The sequence below is a fragment of the Bufo bufo genome, chromosome 11, assembly GCF_905171765.1.
Source record: "Bufo bufo chromosome 11, aBufBuf1.1, whole genome shotgun sequence".
Taxonomy (NCBI): Eukaryota; Metazoa; Chordata; class Amphibia; order Anura; family Bufonidae; genus Bufo; species Bufo bufo.
In genome coordinates this window covers 22,379,067-22,400,020 of record NC_053399.1, presented here as the reverse complement: position 1 = coordinate 22,400,020, position 20,954 = coordinate 22,379,067, and the positions used below count along the sequence as shown (strand labels likewise).

At 45.1% G+C, this 20,954-nt stretch overlaps 1 protein-coding gene across 2 annotated transcripts in view; it reads left to right on the top strand.

The window, feature by feature from the left end:
* Positions 1-8,234: 8,234 nt before the first annotated feature.
* The window catches only part of LOC120982326, a 38,091-nt gene continuing 25,371 nt past the window's right edge, over positions 8,235-20,954 (top strand). For both annotated transcript variants that reach the window (XR_005774880.1, XM_040412385.1), the window contains exons 1-2: positions 8,235-8,565; positions 12,174-12,705. Coding sequence is in view for 1 of the 2 variants with exons in the window: in XM_040412385.1 (XP_040268319.1) it covers positions 8,313-8,565; positions 12,174-12,705 (785 nt within the window). In the remaining variant the exon portion in view is untranslated. The remainder of the gene's footprint in view (positions 8,566-12,173; positions 12,706-20,954) is intronic.

The window sequence follows — 20,954 nt, the reverse complement described above, 5'->3', positions numbered from 1 at the left end:
CATAGAAGTCAAGTAGTCATCTCCAGTCTACTGCTTTCCAGAGTCCATCTGGTTCCTGTAAAAGAGCTCTCTAAATGCTGTTAAAGGAGCCTTCCGGTACTAGATATGATGGTCTATCATCAGGATAGGTCATCAATATCAGACCAGTAGGGCTGCCGGCACCTTCCCTGATAAGCTGTTTCTGGTACCCTCACCGATAAAGTTGTTTCTGACATCCTCACCCATCAGCTGTTTCTGGCACCCTCACCCATCAGTGTCACGAACCAGCGGGTGTGAACCCACTGTGCCACGTGTCCTACCTCCTCTAAGGGTGTTGTGTAAGTGAACCCCTCGATTTTCACAGTACCCCTGATGGTGGGGATAGACTTTCCCGAGGGGAACACCAGGTCGCTACCTCTTGAGGAGGATAGGTACACGAGGCAGCTGGTCCAGGAGGTACCGGCATTTGTCATCAGGTTGAGTCGTTACTAGGAGCAACAGTGCAGGACCGAAAAATGAGGCAGAGGCGATGTCACACAGGCAATAGGTCAGGACAGGCGGCACAGGTACAGGTCAGGCAATTCGGGTCAGCAACAGGAGAGTAAAGGCAAGCAGGCATGGATCAAACAGGTAGCAGAGTCCAGGAACACAAGTACGAGTCCAGAACGCAGGACCACAAGCGGCTATCAGGAACCTTAGCAGGACACAAGGACCTTGACACTGAGGCATCTGGGAAGGGGACTTAGCCACTTATATATGTGCAGGAGGGCTAGGATTGGTTGGTGAGGTCACATGATCCAACCCATAAAACACAGGAAGTGACGCGACGGCCCTTAAAGGGAACCTTAGATGTATTCACTTACTGGCGTGACAGATGGTTACCTCATAATATACACACAAAGATGCCGCATGCTAATGAGCTGATTGGAGTCCAGCGTGATGTCATTTAGTCCAGCGTATATATAATTCAGAGCTATAGCCACCCCCCTGCCCACCTGCTGCTGATTCCTATGGAAACAAACTGTCATTCAGCAGCAGGTAGGCGGGGAGAGTCAGGAGCTCATGAATATTCAGGACTCATCATTATCAACTGGAGCTTTTTAATACAAGATGTTGGCAGATTGACTGGGTCAATTAAAGAAAGTGAGCCAGCATTGTGCTAAGAGAATCAGTCACTTATTGATGTTGCCTTTAGTTAGGACACCATAAAACTGGTGACAGGTTCCCTTTAAGGAAATGCTGCAGGAAACAAGCAGCAAGCATGCTGTGGCCAGGGCTGAAAGGAAACACTGGCAGCAGATCACCGCTGAACACGGCACCCGGGACCGCGGCAATAAGCAGGGGAACAGCGGCGCACAGCAGCTGCTGTTACAATCAGCTGTTTCTGGCACCCTCACCTGATCAGCCATTTATGACACCCTACTCGATCAGACATTTCTGGCACCCTCGCTGTTCAGACGTTTCTGGCACCCTCACTGTTCAGACGTTTATGGCACCCTCACTGTTCAGACGTTTATGGCACCCTCGCTGTTCAGACGTTTATGGCACCCTCGCTGTTCAGACGTTTATGGCACCCTCCCTGTTCAGACGTTTATGGCACCCTCACTGTTCAGACGTTTATGGCACCCTCACTGTTCAGACGTTTATGGCACCCTCACTGTTCAGACGTTTATGGCACCCTCACTGTTCTTTTTTTTTATGGCACCCTCACCGATCAGCCGTTTCTGGCACCCTCACCAATCAGCTGTTTCGGGCAAATGCCCGTGCAGTAAACTATGCAGTAGAGGGATTGGATGAACAAGTTCTGTCCACTGTGACCTATCTTTAGGATATGTCATCAATATCTAAGTCCCCCAAAACCCCTTTAACATAGCAGAGTAGCAGCTCAGACAAGCTGGCTGTCCCCTAATCATAACCAAAGAAAAGAAGAAAGAAAAACACAAAATTTACTGTCAAAAAAAAAATTGAAAAAAATATGTGCCATTATCTGGCTTTAATAAAAAAAAATCTAGGTGACACATTCAACCTGTTTTAATACAGTTTTAGAAATGTGTTGTTGCCCGTGGCAACCTACTTAGTTCAGTTATAATTGCAACAATCTAATATGTTACCGTGGTAACACTTTCCTCTGTCTCAAACCTAATTGTGACTTGACTGTGACTCCTGTGGTTTTATCTTAAGAAATCGTTGTTGAAAGTCGAGTTGCAAAATGTTGTAAATCCTGAGAGACCGCGCTTCTCTTCTCGGAGCTTCTCTAAAATGTTGGTTGGGATTGTCCGCTGGTCTTTAAGTGTAGAATAAACTGAAAAGGTATTTTTTTTATGACAACATGAATATAAGGTCCACTTATGTACAGCATTTTCAGACTATGGCTAGGGCGTGCCTTGGGAATGTGCCATGGCATTATTGACATATAATACAATTTGCGGCGTGAAACTTTCACCCTCTATAAGTGTTGGTTATGTAAGATTGTGGGGGGTGGGATCCTGTTTCATCCTGATCGCAGTCTTAAAGGGGTGGTGCCAGCATGTTGCATTGTTAATGTTAATTTTTATGTAATTCTGCATGAAAAACTAGTTACTTTTGTAATTTACTTTCTGTTACAAAAATGTTCCAGTTGTGAGATATTCTCTTTACTTAATTATAATGGCGCCCCCTGGTGTTTAATCTGTATAGTGATGGGCACGTCCAGCTACTAAGACGGTCGCACATGTTCAGTTTATCCTTTAACTGCCAGATCTACTGTTTGTAGCCGTGACAATAAGGCCTCATGCACACGAACGTATTTTGTTTCTGTGTCCGTTCCGTTTTTTTTTGGCGGATAGGATGCAGACCCATATATTGCAATGGGTCCGCAAAAAATGCAGACAGCACACCGGCTGCTATCCGCATCTGTATGTCCGTTCAGTAGCCCCGCAAAAAAAATATAACCTGTCCTACTCTTGTCCATTTTAGGTATTGTTACAATGGATCCGCAAAAAAAAACAAAAAAAAACGGATGGCATACGGATGTCATCCTTTTTTTAGCGGATCCGCAATTTGCGGATCACAAAACACATACGGTCCTGTGCATGTAGCCTTAAAGTGAGAAAGCGGCAGTGGAAAGGACACTCCCCTCTGAAAAAGTGCACGCTCCCTGGAAAAGGACCCCCCCCCCCCCCCCCCTTGAACTGCCAACCTGAAGAAACTTTAGTAGAGAAATTAAAGCGATCAATAGGGAGATCTCTGGATCCATGTGAGGTACAGGGCAGGTTCTAGCTTTTTAGAGATTATGTACTATATAATGTCTGACTTTTATTTTTACATCAGTTATAGGATAACCCCTTTCGTGTCTGCTGTGCTTTAGATTTTCTATCATATATAGACTCAGTCTAGAAATTCCACATGGATAGATAGATAGATGGACGGATGGATAGACAGATATGAAATACTTATATAAAATAGTAATACTAAATGCTAATACAAAAATATCTGCACTCTGGCTGTAGAATTTATTTTAGTCAAATTTCACGTAGCAGACAGCCTGGGCTAATGTCTGTGATCGGCGATAATGCAGATTTCAGACATTTAATCCATTGGATGCCGTTGTTAAATGTGACATCTGAGCGCTAGAACTGCTCCTTCCGATTGCAGTTCATTCCTTACGGCAGCCTAAAGGATCCAAGGTTGCCGCAGCTATCTTCCTATGGAGACCCTGGCTGTGGCAGAGCTTCATAGGAACATAAAGAATTTCTCATAGACTTCAATGCTAATGCATTGGAGTCTATGAGGGAAGCAACCTGATGATCTAGGGCCTTGGTGGCGAACCATTTATAGGCCGAGTGCAACCCAAAACCCACTTATTTATTGCAAAGCGCCAACACGGCAATTTAACCTGAATACCAATATAGTATGTCTTCCATGTACATTATCACTTAGCTATAATAACCTGCCTACATTTAGTGCCCTGCCTGTGCTGTTCATAGTGCACCCTAAGCTGATGAATGGCAGGAAAAGTCTAAGGCCTCTTTTACATGGGCGTCACGTGTGGGGGCCGGATAGGATGCGGGTACGATGCGGGATAATGCGTGATTTTTATGCGCGAGTGCAAAGCGTTTTAATGCGTTTTGCACCCGTGTGAGAAAAATCGCCATGTTTGGTACTCAGACTTGAACCCGGACTTCTTTACAGAAGTTCGGGTTTGGGATCGGTGTTGTGTAAATTTTATTATTTTCCCTTGTAACATGGTTATAAGGGAAAATAATAGCATTCTTAATATAGAATACTAAGTAAATTAGGGATAGAGGGATTAAAAAAAATAAAACTCACCTCATCCACTTGTTCACGCAGCCCGGCTTGTCTTCTTTCTTCTTCTTTGATGACCTGAGAGGAAAAGGACCTTTGGTGACGTCACTGCGCTCATCACATGGTCCATCACATGATCCATCACTATGGTGATGGACCACGTGATGAGCGCAGTGACGTCACCAAGGGTCCTTTTCCTCCCAGATCATCAAAGAAGAAGAACGAAGAAGAGCCGGGCAGCGCGAACAAGTGGATGAGGTGAGTTTTATTATTTTTTAACCCCTCCATCCCTAATTTACTTAGTATTCTGTATTAAGAATGCTATTATTTTCCCTTATAACCATGTTATAAGGGAAAATAATAAAGATCGGGTCCCCATCCCGTCACCTAGCAACCATGCGTGAAAATCGCACCGCATCCGCACTTGCTTCCGGATGCTTGCGATTTTCACGCAGCCCCATTCACTTCTTTGGGGCCTGCGTTGCGTGAAAAACGCACAATATAGAGCCTGCTGCGAATTTCACGCAATGCACAAGTGATGTGTGAAAATCACTGCTCATGTGCACAGCCCCATAGAAATGAATGGGTCCGGATTCAGTGCGGGTGCAATGTGTTCACCTCATGCATTGCACCTGCGCGGAAAACTCGCCTGTGTGAAAGAGGTCTAAGGCATATTGGTACACCATAGACTTTTTTCCAGGGAGTGGGTGCCCACAGAGAGGGCTCTGAGTGCCTCCTCTGGCACCCGTGCCATAGGTTCGCCAACACTGATCTAGGGGAACTATTAAAAAGTGTAAAAAAATCACCGCCCTTTCCCCAAAATGAAAATGAAAATAAATAAACAATCGTAGGCTTCACTGCATCCCAAAATGCTAGAGCTATTAAAATATAAAAATATTTATCCCATGCGGTGAACTGTGTAATGAAAAAAAAATAAAAATGGCCAATCTGCCATTTTTTGTTGATACACCTCACAAAAAAGTTTAATAAAAACGTCATAACATCATACACACTCCAAAATGGTAGCAATAAAAAGTAGAGATTGCCCTGCAAAAAATAATAATAAATGAACCCTCACCCAACTCCCTCTATAAAAAAGAGTAGGGAGTCAGAATATGGCAATAAAAAGAAAAAAAAAAATTTTTCCAAAGTTTTTTTTCCCACTATTAAAACGCACAAAAGAAATCTATATAAATATCATTGTAACCATACTGACCCGGAGAATGAATGGCACGGGTTAGTTTTACCTAACAGGAAAGGGCGTAAAAATAAAACCCATAAAACTGTGGGGGAATTGCCTTTTTTTCCAGCTTCACCCCATTTGTAATTTTTTTTAGCTTCCCGCTATATTGTATGCAATATCAAATGGTGCCATTAGAAAGTGCAACTTTTTCCACAAGCCCTCATACAACTATGTAAGTTCAAAAGTTATGGATCAGGGAAGGAAGGAAGTAAAAAAAAAGTAAAATCCTATAGGGCTGAAAGGTTTAATGAGGAAATCTGAAACTTTATAGATAGATATGATAGATATGAGATAGATAGATAGATAGATAGATAGATAGATAGATATGAGAGAGAGAGATATGAGAGATGAGGCTCATTTCCTGCTGCGGTGCCCCAAATACTCAGCAGTGAGGGAGACTGTCTGATCTCTGCCCAGACTTCATCTCCATGGAGGAGGAAGAGAGACTCTCCATACTGCTGGGGGGAAGAGGAGAACACAGCGGCCAAAGCAGCACAATATACACTGCTCAAAAAAATAAAGGGAACACAAAAATAACACATCCTAGATCTGAATTAATTAAATATTCTTCTGAAATACTTTGTTCTTTATATAGTTGAATGTGCTGACAACAAAATCACACAAAAATAAAAAAATGGAAATCAAATTTTTCAACCCATGGAGGTCTGGATTTGGAGTCACACTCAAAATTAAAGTGGAAAAACACACTACAGGCTGATCCAACTTTGATGTAATGTCCTTAAAACAAGTCAAAATGAGGCTTAGTAGTGTGTGTGGCCTCCACGTGCCTGTATGACCTCCCTACATGCTCCTGATGAGGTGGCGGACGGTCTCCTGAGGGATCTCCTCCCAGACCTGGACTAAAGCATCTGCCAACTCCTGGACAATCTGTGGTGCAACGTGACGTTGGTGGATAGAGCGAGACATGATGTCCCAGATGTGCTCAATTGGATTCAGGTCTGGGGAACGGGCGGGCCAGTCCATAGCATCAATGCCTTCGTCTTGCAGGAACTGCTGACACACTCCAGCCACATGAGGTCTAGCATTGTCTTGCATTAGGAGGAACCCAGGGCCAACCGCACCAGCATATGGTCTCACAAGGGGCCTGAGGATCTCATCTCGGTACCTAATGGCAGTCAGGCTACCAATGGCGAGCACATGCGGCCCTCCAAAGAAATGCCACCCCACACCATTACTGACCTAATGCCAAACCGGTCATGCTGGAGGATGTTGCAGGCAGCAGAACGTTCTCCACGGCGTCTCCAGACTCTGTCACGTCTGTCACATGTGCTCAGTGTGAACCTGCTTTCATCTGTGAAGAGCACAGGGCGCCAGTGGCGAATTTGCCAATCTTGGTGTTCTCTGGCAAATGCCAAACGTCCTGCACGGTGTTGGGCTGTAAGCACAACCCCCACCTGTGGACGTCGGGCCCTCATATCACCCTCATGGAGTCTGTTTCTGACCGTTTGAGCAGACACATGCACATTTGTGGCCTGCTGGAGGTCATTTTGCAGGGCTCTGGCAGTGCTCCTCCTGTTCCTCCTTGCACAAAGGCGGAGGTAGCGGTCCTGCTGCTGGGTTGTTGCCCTCCTACGGCCTCCTCCACGTCTCCTGATGTACTGGCCTGTCTCCTGGTAGCGCCTCCATGCTCTGGACACTACGCTGACAGACACAGCAAACCTTCTTGCCACAGCTCGCATTGATGTGCCATCCTGGATAAGCTGCACTACCTGAGCCACTTGTGTGGGTTGTAGACTCCGTCTCATGCTACCACTAGAGTGAAAGCACCGCCAGCATTCAAAAGTGACCAAAACATCAGCCAGGAAGCATAGGAACTGAGAAGTGGTCTGTGGTCACCACCTGCAGAACCACTCCTTTATTGGGGGTGTCTTGCTAATTGCCTATAATTTCCACCTGTTGTCTATCCCATTTGCACAACAGCATGTGAAATTGATTGTCACTCAGTGTTGCTTCCTAAGTGGACAGTTTGATTTCACAGAAGTGTGATTGACTTGGAGTTACATTGTGTTGTTTAAGTGTTCCCTTTATTTTTTTGAGCAGTGTGTACTGCCTGCCATAGACTGAGAGGAGCCTGATATACCATGGACTCCTATATCCCCACCCTGTATATGTCCCCATCCCCCAACCCTACCCAATTATTTCCCACTTGCTTTGGCAATGCTAAAATGTATTTAGTCCTGCCAATAAAGCTTATTTGATTTGATTTGAGAGAGAGATAGATAGATAGATAGATATGAGAGATAGATAGAGCAGAAAGATTTGATAAAGGCTCCATAGAGAGAGCTGAAACTTTGCTATCACATGGGTTAATAAAGCACCCGGTTTTTCATGATCTTCTGGAGTGCTGCCTTCCTTTTTACCTAGGATGGATAGATAGATAGATAGATAGATAGATAGATAGATATGAGATAGATATGTGATTGATAGATATTAGATAGATAGTAGATACATAGATAAATAGATAATGAGAGACACAGGTAGCTAAACAGACACAGACAGATATGAGAGAAAAGAAATATCTATCTGTAGAAATATAATGGTCCTGATACAATCCTTTGCTGCACTGATATAAGGTAGGTATTAGAGCGGGCAGTCTCTCTATGTTTAGTCTTTAGATCTTCTGTTTTGCGGTTTTATATTTCCTAGGCGTGGTTTTCCCCTTTTTGGATCAGGAGCAGGTTACAGAAGTAAGTAGAGGTGGAGCAGACGCTGCGGGGAGTAGACTGCGGTGCAGCCAGTGTCACATGCAGCCAGACACGGCTCCTGCACGCTCGGGGCTGCACACATGCCACATCCAACTGTGCAGATGAGCAAGAAGAGAAACCCCATCAAGACAGTCCTGAGCAAACTGAAGAACATCAATGTCTCCCCCCCGGAGGCTGGCCCCCTCCTGCCTAATAAAGGCCAGCCCAAAGACAAGCCGTGCCTGAAAAAATTAAGGGAAAGTTTAAAATTTGAAGTTCCTATCACCAGTTATGTGAAACTGAAAAACAAAGTGAATCTGGTTTGTGACCCTCGGGAGAACTGTAAGTCTGGAGGTAAGTCGTCTCTATTGTAACCTGTCATATTCCTAGAATCCCAGGGAGATTTATGAATGCGGCAGAATTCTGACTCTTAGTGTGTCCTTTCATATATGAATAAAAAAAGTTCTACAACTTTATATTAGATCCCATTTTTCAGTGTCTCTCCGTGTTCGAGAACTCTTCTTGCTGTCAGTGACTGAGGAACCCGATTAGATTGAGAGTCTCCAAACCCTTACAGACCCAGTTATGAGTCTGTTCAGTCTAGACTAGGGGGCAGCAACCTTCGGCACTTCAGCCATTGTGAAACTACAACTCCCAGCATCCATACTTGCTCTTCTCCTCTCAGAACTCCCATAGAAATGAATGGAGCATGCTGGGAATTGTAGTTTCCCGACAGCTTGGAGTGCTGTCAAATTCTTAGTTCTAGCTTCTTTTAAGGCTAGGACTACATGACGACTCGTTGCAGAGCATCCTTAAGATTTCAAAAGTCACAACTAACAAAAGGGGTCATGTAGAAATCCAACAGAGCTGGGTGTTTGATGGCTGTCAGACCGCAGTCCTAGGGCCTTGCAGGTTGCAGCGTGACCACGTTCACGGTCATTAGTTGCAGTGTATCCCATGGCTAGGACTGGCCCACCAGCTTCAAACACAGTTGTGGCCCCAAGAGGTCCAACTAGGGACAAGACGATTTGGATGCCAATTACGTACAATTATTATAGGTTGATTGTCAAACATCATTTCCTACTGTGACCCAAAACTGACAGTGCCCCTGGACCCCTGCATCATGCAAGTAAATAAATGACCGCATATTTATAAAAGTGATCAAACATGGCGGCAGGTCTCTTTTTTTGTAAGTGTTTCTCGATGGCTCCACTGCATAGCCTGGGAGGGAGAAAGCTTCGCTCATAATGAACGCCATTGTTTTCTTACTTGTGGTTGATATTACAGTCCTGATGCAACAATACCGTTCTCAGTTTTCTTCCTGACTCAGAATTGCATCAGGTTTTGCATGCTCTACGCCATTAATTAACTGTGTTAAAACCGAAAGCAGGACAGGCTCTGTAAAAACCTATAGGTACCGTATGTGGGTACCTACTTATTGAGAAAGGCCTCCTGCACGCGACAGTAAGCATTTTGCGGTAAACCACGCGATCTGCAAAATATGGAAGTGGTTCATGTGCCGCATTTTCTGGTATAGGTAAGTATAGGACAATTAGGACATGTTCTGTCCTTTGTGGAACGGACATCCAGATGCGGAAAGCACACAGATGACTTCCATGTTCTTTCTGCATCCATATGTCCATTCCGCAAAATGCGGGCCAGGGACCCACCAAAGTCAAAGGGTCTGCAAAAAAAATCGGACGGCACAAAGGCCGCTTCCGTATTTTACAGATCCGCAGTTTGCAGACCGCAAAATGCTTATGGTCATGTTCACGAGCAATGTGCAGTCATAGCACTATAGAAATAACGGTACTATATGGCACTTAAATGATAGTGCCATACAGTTAATCTCTTAGGTTTGTTTCACACCTGCATTGTTAATTCCGGTATTGAGATCCGGCAGACGATCTCAATACCGGAATTAGGGTCCATTCACACGTCCGTAACGTGTCTTGCGGATCCACGGATCCGCAAAACACGGACAGCGGCAATGTGCGTTCCGCATTTTGCGGACCGCACATCGCCGGCACTAATAGAATATGCCTGTTCTTGTCCGCAATTGAGGACAAGAATAGGACATGTTCTATTTTTTTCGGGAACGGAAATGCGGGTCCACGATTCCGTTCCGCAAAATGCAGAACGAAATTGCGGACATGTGAATGTCGTTTTGATTTTGCACATCCGGATGCATCCGTTCTGTTAGGATGCGATTGTGTGAAATCAAAACAGAAAAAAACGGATCCATCATTAAATACATTGAAAGTCAATGGGTGACAGATCCTTATTTTAGGCTCCTAAAAAAAACTGATCCGTCACCATTGACTTACATTTGTTTTTTTGACCGGATACAAAAAACACAGGTTGCAGCAGCGGTTTTGTGTCCGATCACAAAACGGAGTGCTAACGGAATGGAAGACATCCTGATGCGTCCTGACCGAATCTCTTTTTATTCAGAATGCATGAGGACTAAACGGAAAAGTGTGAAACAGGCCTTAAAGGGGTTGAATGGGAAAAACTAACTTAGGCTTCCTGCACACGACTGTAGGTGTCCCGTGGCCGTATTGCGGACCGCATTAGCGAATTCACATCACGGTTGCGGACCCATTCATTTCAATGGCAAATCCGGAGATGCGGAATGGTGCTGAACGGAAGCACTACAGAGCGCTTCTGTGGGGTTTCGTCCCGTACTTCCATTCCGCAAAAAAGATAGAACATGTCCTATCTTTTAGCGGAACGGCCGGATAGCGGACCCATTAAAGTGAATGGGTCCACGATCCGCTGCGGCTGCCCCATGGTCGGTGTTCGTGCATTGCGGCTCTCACACGTTCGTGTGCAGGAGGCCTTAGAGTCATGATGCACTTTGTACACAGCTTCCACATTCTATTATATTTTATTTACTGCATAGCAAGATCCAAACTCCGCCATCCACTGCGCCAAACAGCGCTTGCGCCATAGTCAAATCCATCGCTCGACTCTTCTCTCTACCAGTGCAGGGAGAAACTCTGAGCGAGTCACTGCCTAACTGATTTGATTGGGTCAGTGGGTGCACATGCAGGGTGTTCTTACCTTAGCCATAGACCCCACCTCTGTGACTCACACCCATCTCCAGAACCAATTGGGATTAGTCCAGGGGCAGACTGGAAACTTAAAGTGGCCCTGGAAAAAATAAATAAAAGTGGCCCTATTTTGTAGGCATGCTCAAATTATCAGAAGGCAGGGCAACACAAATAGGCGGCGTCAACAATACCATAGTGCAGGGATGCTCAACCTGTGGCCCTCCAGCTGTTGTAAAACTACAACTCCCACCCTGCCCTGCTGTAGGCTGATAGCTGTAAGCTGTTCGGGCATGCTGGAAGTTGTAGTTTTGCAACAGCTGGATGGCCGCAGGTTGAGCATGCCTGCCATAGTGCAAAATACCTCCCCAGCAGAACCAAATAACACAGTGTGGTACAATATACTGCCCCAAAAGCTGTCCCTCTGTGGTTGCCATCAATAGCTACCATCTTCTGTCCTCCTCCTCCAGTTGTCTTTGATTAAGATATGGAGCAGGGGGCTTAGGAGGAGAGATGTGGGCCACAGCAGTTGAATTCAGGAGGGCATGTGCGGTCACTGACCGGGTACATGAGTACCTGATTTTCACAGCATTAATTACTGTTGAGAGCTCATTATGTACCCGGTCATCGCCAGGGGGGAGGACTTGGGTGGCCCCCTGGGGCATTGGCCCACCGGGAAATTTCCCTGTAGGGTCTATGGCCTTTCCACCCCTGGATTAGTCCCGCAGAGCTCTGAGACAGAGATTTTGTTCACCTATTTTACGTTGTATTATTATTTCTGCTTTCACTGCTTCATTTTTGCACGGTGACACTGGCACTTTATATCTTTTTATGAATTTTCTGTTGTGAGAGGTCACATTTCCTATGTCTGTTGGGTATATTTTTATGTCTGTTGGGTATATTTTCCAGAAGATCAGTTCAAAAGTCTGATGAGCAAAAACGAATACTACGAAGCTTGTTTACTCATCCACGATGTAGAGCAAAGTGGAAAATTGGATGGCAGCAAATTGTATGAGATCATAGCCCAGAGGATGTGGACATCCTTGAGCCTGGCCCTCGATGGAGATCCCAATCAGACTGAGGGTCTTCGCACCATCTCTCAATGTATACAATGGGCAAAGGAGCAGAATTGGAGCAAGGGTCCCGACTGGAGCCCACAGGAGTGGGACAACGAAGTGGAGAGTCTTTTTGACAGTGATATTAGGAAGCACAGTCCAAAAGCTGAACTCGACAAAGGCCTGGACCACTACCTGGAGGAGCTTGAGAAGAACATTTCAGAGGTCATCAGGAGACTTGAGCAATTCCCAGAGGTCCTGACTGCTGCTTACCTGAAGCGCCTCCATGCCGAGTTACTTAATCAACTCACATCTTTGCTCGATAAGAAACTGAAGTATGACGATCATGTGCTGCTGTTTAGATGGACTCATAAGGAACACAGAAGGTAGGATATATGGTAATAATACATATAGGTTATTATAATGATAAGCCGTATTAAATGGGTTGTCCAAGATCAGAAAAATGTAAAAAAGAAATTTTATTCCAAAAACTTGTGCAAAGGTTTTACGTGGGATTGCAGATCAGCCGCATTCTCTTTACAGGGGCTATCCCTGAAATTAAAAATTATATATTACATATATAATTATATCTGGAGTAATGCACACCGGCTGATCGGAGGGGGACCTGGGTGTCGGACCCCCACGATCAGATACTGAGAATAGAAGATCAGTTAAAGAATCCCGAAAAACCACTTTAACTATGTCAGTGCAAAAAGTGCTGCTCTCCAGTGTCATTTTCAGCCTTTTTAGCTTCTTTACTCACCTGTCTGCAGCTCTGGTCTCTTCCCTTCCCTTTCTGTAGGTGGGCAGCAGCTCATCTCATGTGACCATTAATCAGCTGCATCTACCGGGAGGGCATTGCAGTCAACTCTTGTTAACCCCTTCCTCCCCTGCACAGAAAATAACCCCCCCCCCCCCACTACACAGAACTAGCGATTTGACTAATAAATAATACTATGGTATAGGATGCCCCCTATTTCCTTCTCCACTGTCCAGTGAGAGATAGAGCTATGTACCTTCGATTAGAAGTGGGGATGAATGAATGAAAGGTTTCTGGGCCACTTCACTACAAGATGACTAAACCAAAATGGACAGGACTTATGGCGTATTCACAGATATGTGTCCGTTGGACTATTTTGCATCTGCTAAGGTCCAAGTTCAGGAAATGTCTCCATTTAAAAAAAAAAAATTTAAACAATTTTCTATGCAATGGATCAGTGACAAATGGACAGAACACGGATGGTTTTTGCAGATCTATAGACTTGACTGGGCGTCTTTGAACTGCAAAATGGACCAAAGTAGTCTCTGTTTTTTTTTCTGTGGACTGTAGCAGACATCTGAATAATCACATGAAAGTAAATGGATCTGTGGGTCCATGGTTGACCGATGTGTGAATAAACTGTAAGAGAGCAGGGAGGCTATTGAGCATGAGCGGTCCACCACTGAATGAAGAAGGTGGACCATCATTTTGACCACAGGAACAACAGTAGGGGGCGCTAATAGAGAGGAGAATGTACTGCACATAAAGAAACTGATATTTTTACTGCATTTATAATACTTTATTTGAAATGCATAGTAATACTTTTCATAGGATAATCCTCTTAATGGAGCTGAGATGGTTAGTTGTTTGATGAATTGTGGTCTGTAAACCCATCTTACAAAGGTTTTTCACTTGGGAGGATAGTTGGTATAAGGTTCCCTTCACAATAGGGTGATCACAAAGGATCTTATTGCTGGGAAATCCAGCAGTTAGCTGAAATCCATGGGAAAAGGCTGCTGATAGGACCACCCATTGGACTCCTAAGGGATTTAAATTAAAAAGTCACATGCTTTACTGAAGCATTTCTCACAAAACTGTATATCAATGTGCTCAGCTCCTCCTGTTCTAATCAGGTAAGACTTCATGTTCAACGTGACAGGTTCCCTTTAAAGGGGTTGTCCAGGCTTTTAGTATTGATGACCTATCCTCGGGATAGGTCATCAATATCAGATCAGCGGGCGTCCGACACCCGACACCCCCACCGATCAGCGGTATGAGGAGACGTTGCGCGCAGTGTGTGCCGTCTCCTTTCTCTCTTCCTTCCCCTGCTGCTGTATGTCTAGAAGAGAGAATGGAGACGGCACACACTGCGCGCAACGTCTCCTCATACAGCTGAGGATAGGTCATCAATATCAGATCAGCGGGCGTCCGACACCCGGCACCCCCACCGATCAGCGGTATGAGGAGACGTTGCGCGCAGTGTGTGCCGTCTCCTTTCTCTCTTCCTGCCCCTGCTGCTGTATGTCTAGAAGAGAGAATGGAGACGGCACACACTGCGCGCAACGTCTCCTCATACAGCTGAGGATAGGTCATCAATAGTAAAAGCCTGGAGAACCTCTTTAAAGGGCTTCTGTCACCCCACTAAAGTAATTTTTTTTTTTTGGGCTAGTTAAATTACTTTTCCTGCGATATATGAAAATATAATGGTGTTACTTACTTTGATCCAGCAGTTTCTTCTAAAAACGAAGTTTTATAATATGTAAATTAGGTCTCTACCAGCAAGTAGGGCGGCTACTTGCTGGTAGCCGCAGCAGCAATCCGCCCCGTCGTCGTGTTGATTGACAGGGCCAGCCGGGATCTACTCCTCCGGCCAGCCCTGTCGGCATTTCAAAAATCGCGCGCCTGTGTTCATTCGGCGCAGGCGCTCTGAGATGAGGAGGCTCGCCTCCTCAGCACTCCCTCAGTGCGCCTGCGCCGATGACGTCTTCTATTTCGGTGATGTCATCGGCGCAGGCGCACTGAGGGAGTTCTGAGGAGGCGAGCCTCCTCATCTCAGAGCGCCTGCGCCGAATGAACACAGGCGCGCGATTTTTGAAATGCCGACAGGGCCGGCCGGAGGAGGAGATCCCGGCTGGCCCTGTCAATCAACAGGAGGAGGGGGCGGTTTTCTGCGGCTGCTACCAGCAAGTAGACGCCCTCATTTACATATTATAAAACTTCGTTTTTAGAAGAAACTGCTGGATCAAAGTAAGTAACACCATTATATTTTCATATATCGCAGGATAAGTAATTTAACTAGCCCAAAAAAAAAAAAAGACTTTAGTGGGGTGACAGAAGCCCTTTAAATGGGTGTTCCAGCCATTATGATTTATATATCACCTTTCCACTCTTGTGCTGTTTCCATATCATGGCATCCGGGTCCCCATTTACCATTTATTGTGGCAGTGCATGGTCTGCTTTTTTCCCCTCTGGAAGCCAATGGGCTGAAAAAAAATGCGAAATATCCTGTACGAGACAATGTAGGCTTTTAAAACTGCAATGTGCCTCAAAAACTGCGGAATTAATTAGCACAATTTGGTTTTAAACAAATCCAGTTCACAAAAATGGAAAACTAGAGCAAATAATGGCGCCCAGGAAGACACAGCAAATACGGTCTAACCTCCTCCTGCTACGTCTTATCGCAGTCGTGCATCATCCAGTCTACACAGCTGAGGGCTGTGCAGTTTAGGCCTCATGTACACGACCGTTGTGTGTTTTGAAGTCCGCAAACCGCGGTTCCGCAAAACACGGATGGCGTCCGTGTGCGTTCTGCAATTTGCGGAACGCCACGGACAGCCTTTAATAAAACAGCCTATTCTTGTCTGCAAAGCGCAGACAAGAATAGGACGTGTTATATTTTTTTTTGCGGACCACGGAACGGAGCAACGGATGCGGACAGCACACGGAGTGCTGTCCGCATCTTTTGCGGCCTCGTTGAAGTGAATGAGTCCGCATCTGAGCCGCCAAAACTGCAGCTCGGATGCGGGCCAAAACAACGGCCGTGTGCATGAGGCCTTACAGTTACATATTTAAAGGGATTCTTCCAATTTGCTAAGTTATCACCTATTCAAAGGATAGAGGATAACATCTGATCAGTGGGGGTCTAACCATAGGGACCCTGACAGATCACAAGTCCCCCGAGTGAATGGAGGGGCAGGTTGTGCTTGACCTCTGCTGCTCCATTCATTCTCTGTGAGACTTCTGGAGATAGCCAAGTACAACACTCTGTTCATATGGAGGAAAGGGACCACCATTCTCCTGATTGCTGGGGATCCCAGTGGTCAGACCCCTCCCCCCACTGATCAGGTAGTTATTCCCTATCCTGTATAATTTTGGAACTTGGCATAAGCCACTTTAATGCCTGATCTCAAACACGTTCCCATATAAAGAATTCTGCAAACCGAAAATGAAAATGTCTTGTGGCTGTGAGCAGGGCCGGTACAAGGCAGGGGCCGAAGGAGCGGGTGCCCTGGGCACTACCATTTGCGGACAGGAGGGGGGCGCAGGTGAAGTGCCAGCCACGGCCCCCCCTACATCATGCTGTGCCCCCCCATGTGCCCCCCCAACTAAAATGAGGTGCAGGGGAGGGAGAGGCGTGTCCCTTCCCTTTCCTCTGATAGGCTGCAGGCAGGCACCGAAGTGGAGGAGAGGCCCCGCCCCCTAATTACTCCTATTTACCTTTCTAAAGCTAAAGGACCTTTGATGATGTCATCACAGGTCCTGTAAGGGAACTGCGCAGTGTAAAGTGTAGTTCCCAGGTTAGAACAGTGCATCTGCCAGGACCTGTGATGACATCATCTTCAACATCACAGGTCCTGCAGAATCTAGCAAAGGAACTGCACCAAAAATGGTGTAGTTCCTAGGTTTCAAAGGTACATCTGCCAGGACCTGTGATGACATCTCAGGTCCTTCAACCCCTAACAGCAAGTATTAAAAGTTCACAAGCAGCTCTGTATTGATCCATACAGACTGGAATGGAGAGGTAAGAGGAGGTCCTCCACTTTTCATCATTTACCCCCCCCCCCCCTCCATGCCCTGTTTTTACTCATTGCTCATTCATGTATACTACTTCAGACAGTTACCACTACCTCATGTACCTCACAGTGACTATAATGCATAACTGACCACATATTTCTATAAACACTGCATCTACAGTATTATACCTTCTATGTGTCACATCAATACACTGCTCTGTATATATATATATATATATATATATATATACACACACATACATGCACACACACTGCATATATTACACAGTATTATACATGCAATATGTACAGATATATAGTATATACCGCAGTGCACTGATATGTGAGGTATGAGGTATAATAGATGCTGTGTGTACAGATATCAGTACACTTCTGTATATACTATATATGTGAGGTACGAGGTATAATAGATGCAGTGTGTACAGATATATAGTATATACAGCAGTGTACTGATATGTGAGGTACGAGGTGTCAATACACTGCTGTATTTACTATATACCTGTACACACTGCATCTATTATACCTCGTACCTCACACATTACACTACTGTATATACTGTATACACTGCATATATTATACCCCGTACCTCACATATCAGTACACTGCTGTATATACTATATACCTGTACACACTGCATCTATTATACCCTGTACCTCACATATCAGAACACTAGGGAATATACTATATACCTGTACACACTGCATCTATTATACCGCGTACCTCACATAACTGTACACTGCTGTATATAATATACATCTGCATCTATTATACCTCTTTTGTGTGCCAGGGCTGTTTTGTAATCCCATTCCGGCCCTGATGGCATAAATTATAAAACGCAGCAGCAAGAATAGTTCATGGAACAAAGGGAGGGGCTATAAAAGGGGAATGGGGGCCCAATTTAGATTCCTGCTATGGGGCCCAGTGATTTTTATGTACGCCCCTGGCTGCAGGCACTAGGCCGGCAGCCTATCAGAGGCCGGCGCAATGATGTCATCGTGCCGCCTGAGCCTTACATTACAGCGTGGGACACAGGAAGAGGCTGCATCGCATCGCTGACACTTAGGTAAGTATAAGTGTTTTTTTTTTTGTTTTTTTTTACAATAGTGTTACTGGCACATTGGGGGGGCTTATTACAAAACTGGCACATGATGATGGGGGGGACTTTATACTGGCACATGATGATGGGGGGGAACTTTATAGTGTCTGTGACTTTCAAAGTCCCACAGTCCTTTGTTCTATTGCTTTAAGTATATTCTTGTTTTGAAACAACATTGATTCTTTCTTAAAAACGGGGGGGGGGGGGGGGCGCGCAGTTTGCCATCTTCGCCCTGGGCACCAAATGGCCTTGTCCCAGCCCTGGCTGTGAGTTTCCCATCGTCATCTCTGGTGGGGCTGGGAATTTCCCGTTTGAAAAATATTTTTGGAATAACTTATGCTAAACTTTGAAAACACAGAATTTCTTTCCGAAGAGCAGGCTGCCAGAGGATGATCTCAGCTATACAACATGTATCATGTAAGATTTTCCCCTATTCTGTGTCATTTTAGGTCCAGCATTCTGTGCTGATTAAATCCTCAATATATCTTCAAAATGCCTGTGATAAACTTACGGTTTAAAGCAGCACCCCCCATATATAGAGTACTGCTGAAGATCTGGACTCCCCTGACACACTAAGGGGGTCATTTAAAAGGTTATTTGTGCCGCAATCTGCGACTTTTCCCCGCTCACGCCAGGTCTTAAAAAGGGGCATGGCGGGGAAAGGGTCAGGCAGGCATGCCCGTCTCATTTATCATTTTCTATGCCTGTTTTAGGCATAGAAAATGGTCTAAATTTAAGCCAGCAAGGAAGTTGGCTTACATTTAGACCAGTGGTGGTTATGCCGAAGTTATGTACGGGCCGGTGCCTCTACATAACTTTGGCGGATCCACCGCCAGGTAAAGGGCTTATTAAGACCGGCGTCGAAAATGCTGGTCTTAATAAATGACGTGTGTGTGCAGGATATCCAGTGCATCATGAGATGCAGCTTCACACTGCTCTTTCCTTTCTCCTGCTTGTAAGAACTGACAGAGAGAAATCTATCACAAGCAGGAGGCAGGGAAGACAGGCTGAAGCTGCATCGCATTATATGCTCTGAGACTCTGTAGTGTGAGACAGCAGTTCTGCATCTATCATTAGAAGACCTTAGATTGGACAAGCGCAATGTGATCAGATTTAGCCCCAGTGTTTTAATACCTCATTCCCTGTGTCTCCAGTAAGCCAGAAGCATAATGGCAAATGTAGGCTGCATTAGCAGATCCATATCAGAGGGGAAGAATGAACAAAGATGGCAGACAACCCTTAAATAGCGTATCACCTAAAATAGGCATACATTATATTATTTTTTAAAAGGCTATGTTGCTATATATATATATATACACACTGAACAAAAATATAAACGCAACACTTTCGGTTTTGCTCCCATTTTGCACGAGCTGAACTCAAAGATCTGAAACATTTTTTTACAGACACAAAAGACCCATTACTCTCAAATATTGTTCACAAATCTGTCTAAATCTGTGTCAGTGAGCACTTCTCCTTTGCCGAGATAATCCATCCCACCTCACAGGTGTGGCATATCAAGGTGCTGATTAGACAGCATGAATATTGCACAGGTGTGCCTTAGACTGCCCACAATGAAAGGCCACTCTGAAATGTGCACTTTGATCACACACCACAATGCCACAGATGTCGCAGTGTTTGACGGAGCGTGCAATTGGCATGCTGATTGCGGGAATGTCTACCAGAGCTGTTGCCCCTGCAATGAATGTTCATTTCTCTAACATAAGCCGTCTCCAAAGGAGTTTCAGAGAATTTGGCAGTACATCCAACCGGCCTCACAACCGCAGACCACGTGTAGCCACACCAGCTCAGGACCTCCATATCGAGCATGTTCACCTCCATGATCGTCTGAGACCAGCCACCCGGACAGCTGCAGCAACAATCAAAGGTTTGCATAACCAAAGAATTTCTGCACAAACTGTCAGAAACCGTCTCGGGGAAGCTCCTCTGCATGCTCGTCGTCCTCATCGGGGTCTGGACCTGACTGCAGTTCGTCCAGACCCTCCTGGAAGCTGAAAACATCCCAGTTCTTGCATGGCCACTTGGCCAGCATACTCACCGGACATGTCACCCACTGAGCATGTTTGGGATGCCCTGGATCGGCGTATACGACAGCGTGTTCCAGTTCCTTCCAATATTCTGCAACTTCGCACAACTATTGAAGAGGAGTGGACCACCATTCCACAGGCCACAATCAACAACCTGATCAACTCTATGCCACGGAGATGTGTTGCACTGCATGAGGCAAATGGTGGCCACACCAGATACTGACTGGTTTTTCATGCCGTCTAATCAGCACCTTGATATGCCACACCTGTGAGGTGGGATGGATTATCTCGGCAAAGGAGAAGTGCTCACTGACACAGATTTAGACAGATTTGTGAATAATATTTGAGAGTAATGGGTCTTTTGTGTATGTAGAAAATGTTTCAGATCTTTGAGTTCAACTCATGCAAAATGGGAGCAAAACCGAAAGTGTTGCGTTTATATTTTTGTTCAGTGTGTATATATATATATACAGGTAAAACTCGAAAAATTAGAATATTGTGCAAAGTTCATTTATTTCAGTAATGCAACTTAAAAGGTGAAACTAACATATGAGAGACTCATTACAGGCAAAGCGAGATATCTCAAGCCTTTATTTGTTATAATTTGGATGATTATGGCTTACAGCTTATGAAACCCCAAAGTCTAAATTTTGAGGTCCCCTTTGCTCAGGGGGTACGGATTAATTAGCTGACTAGA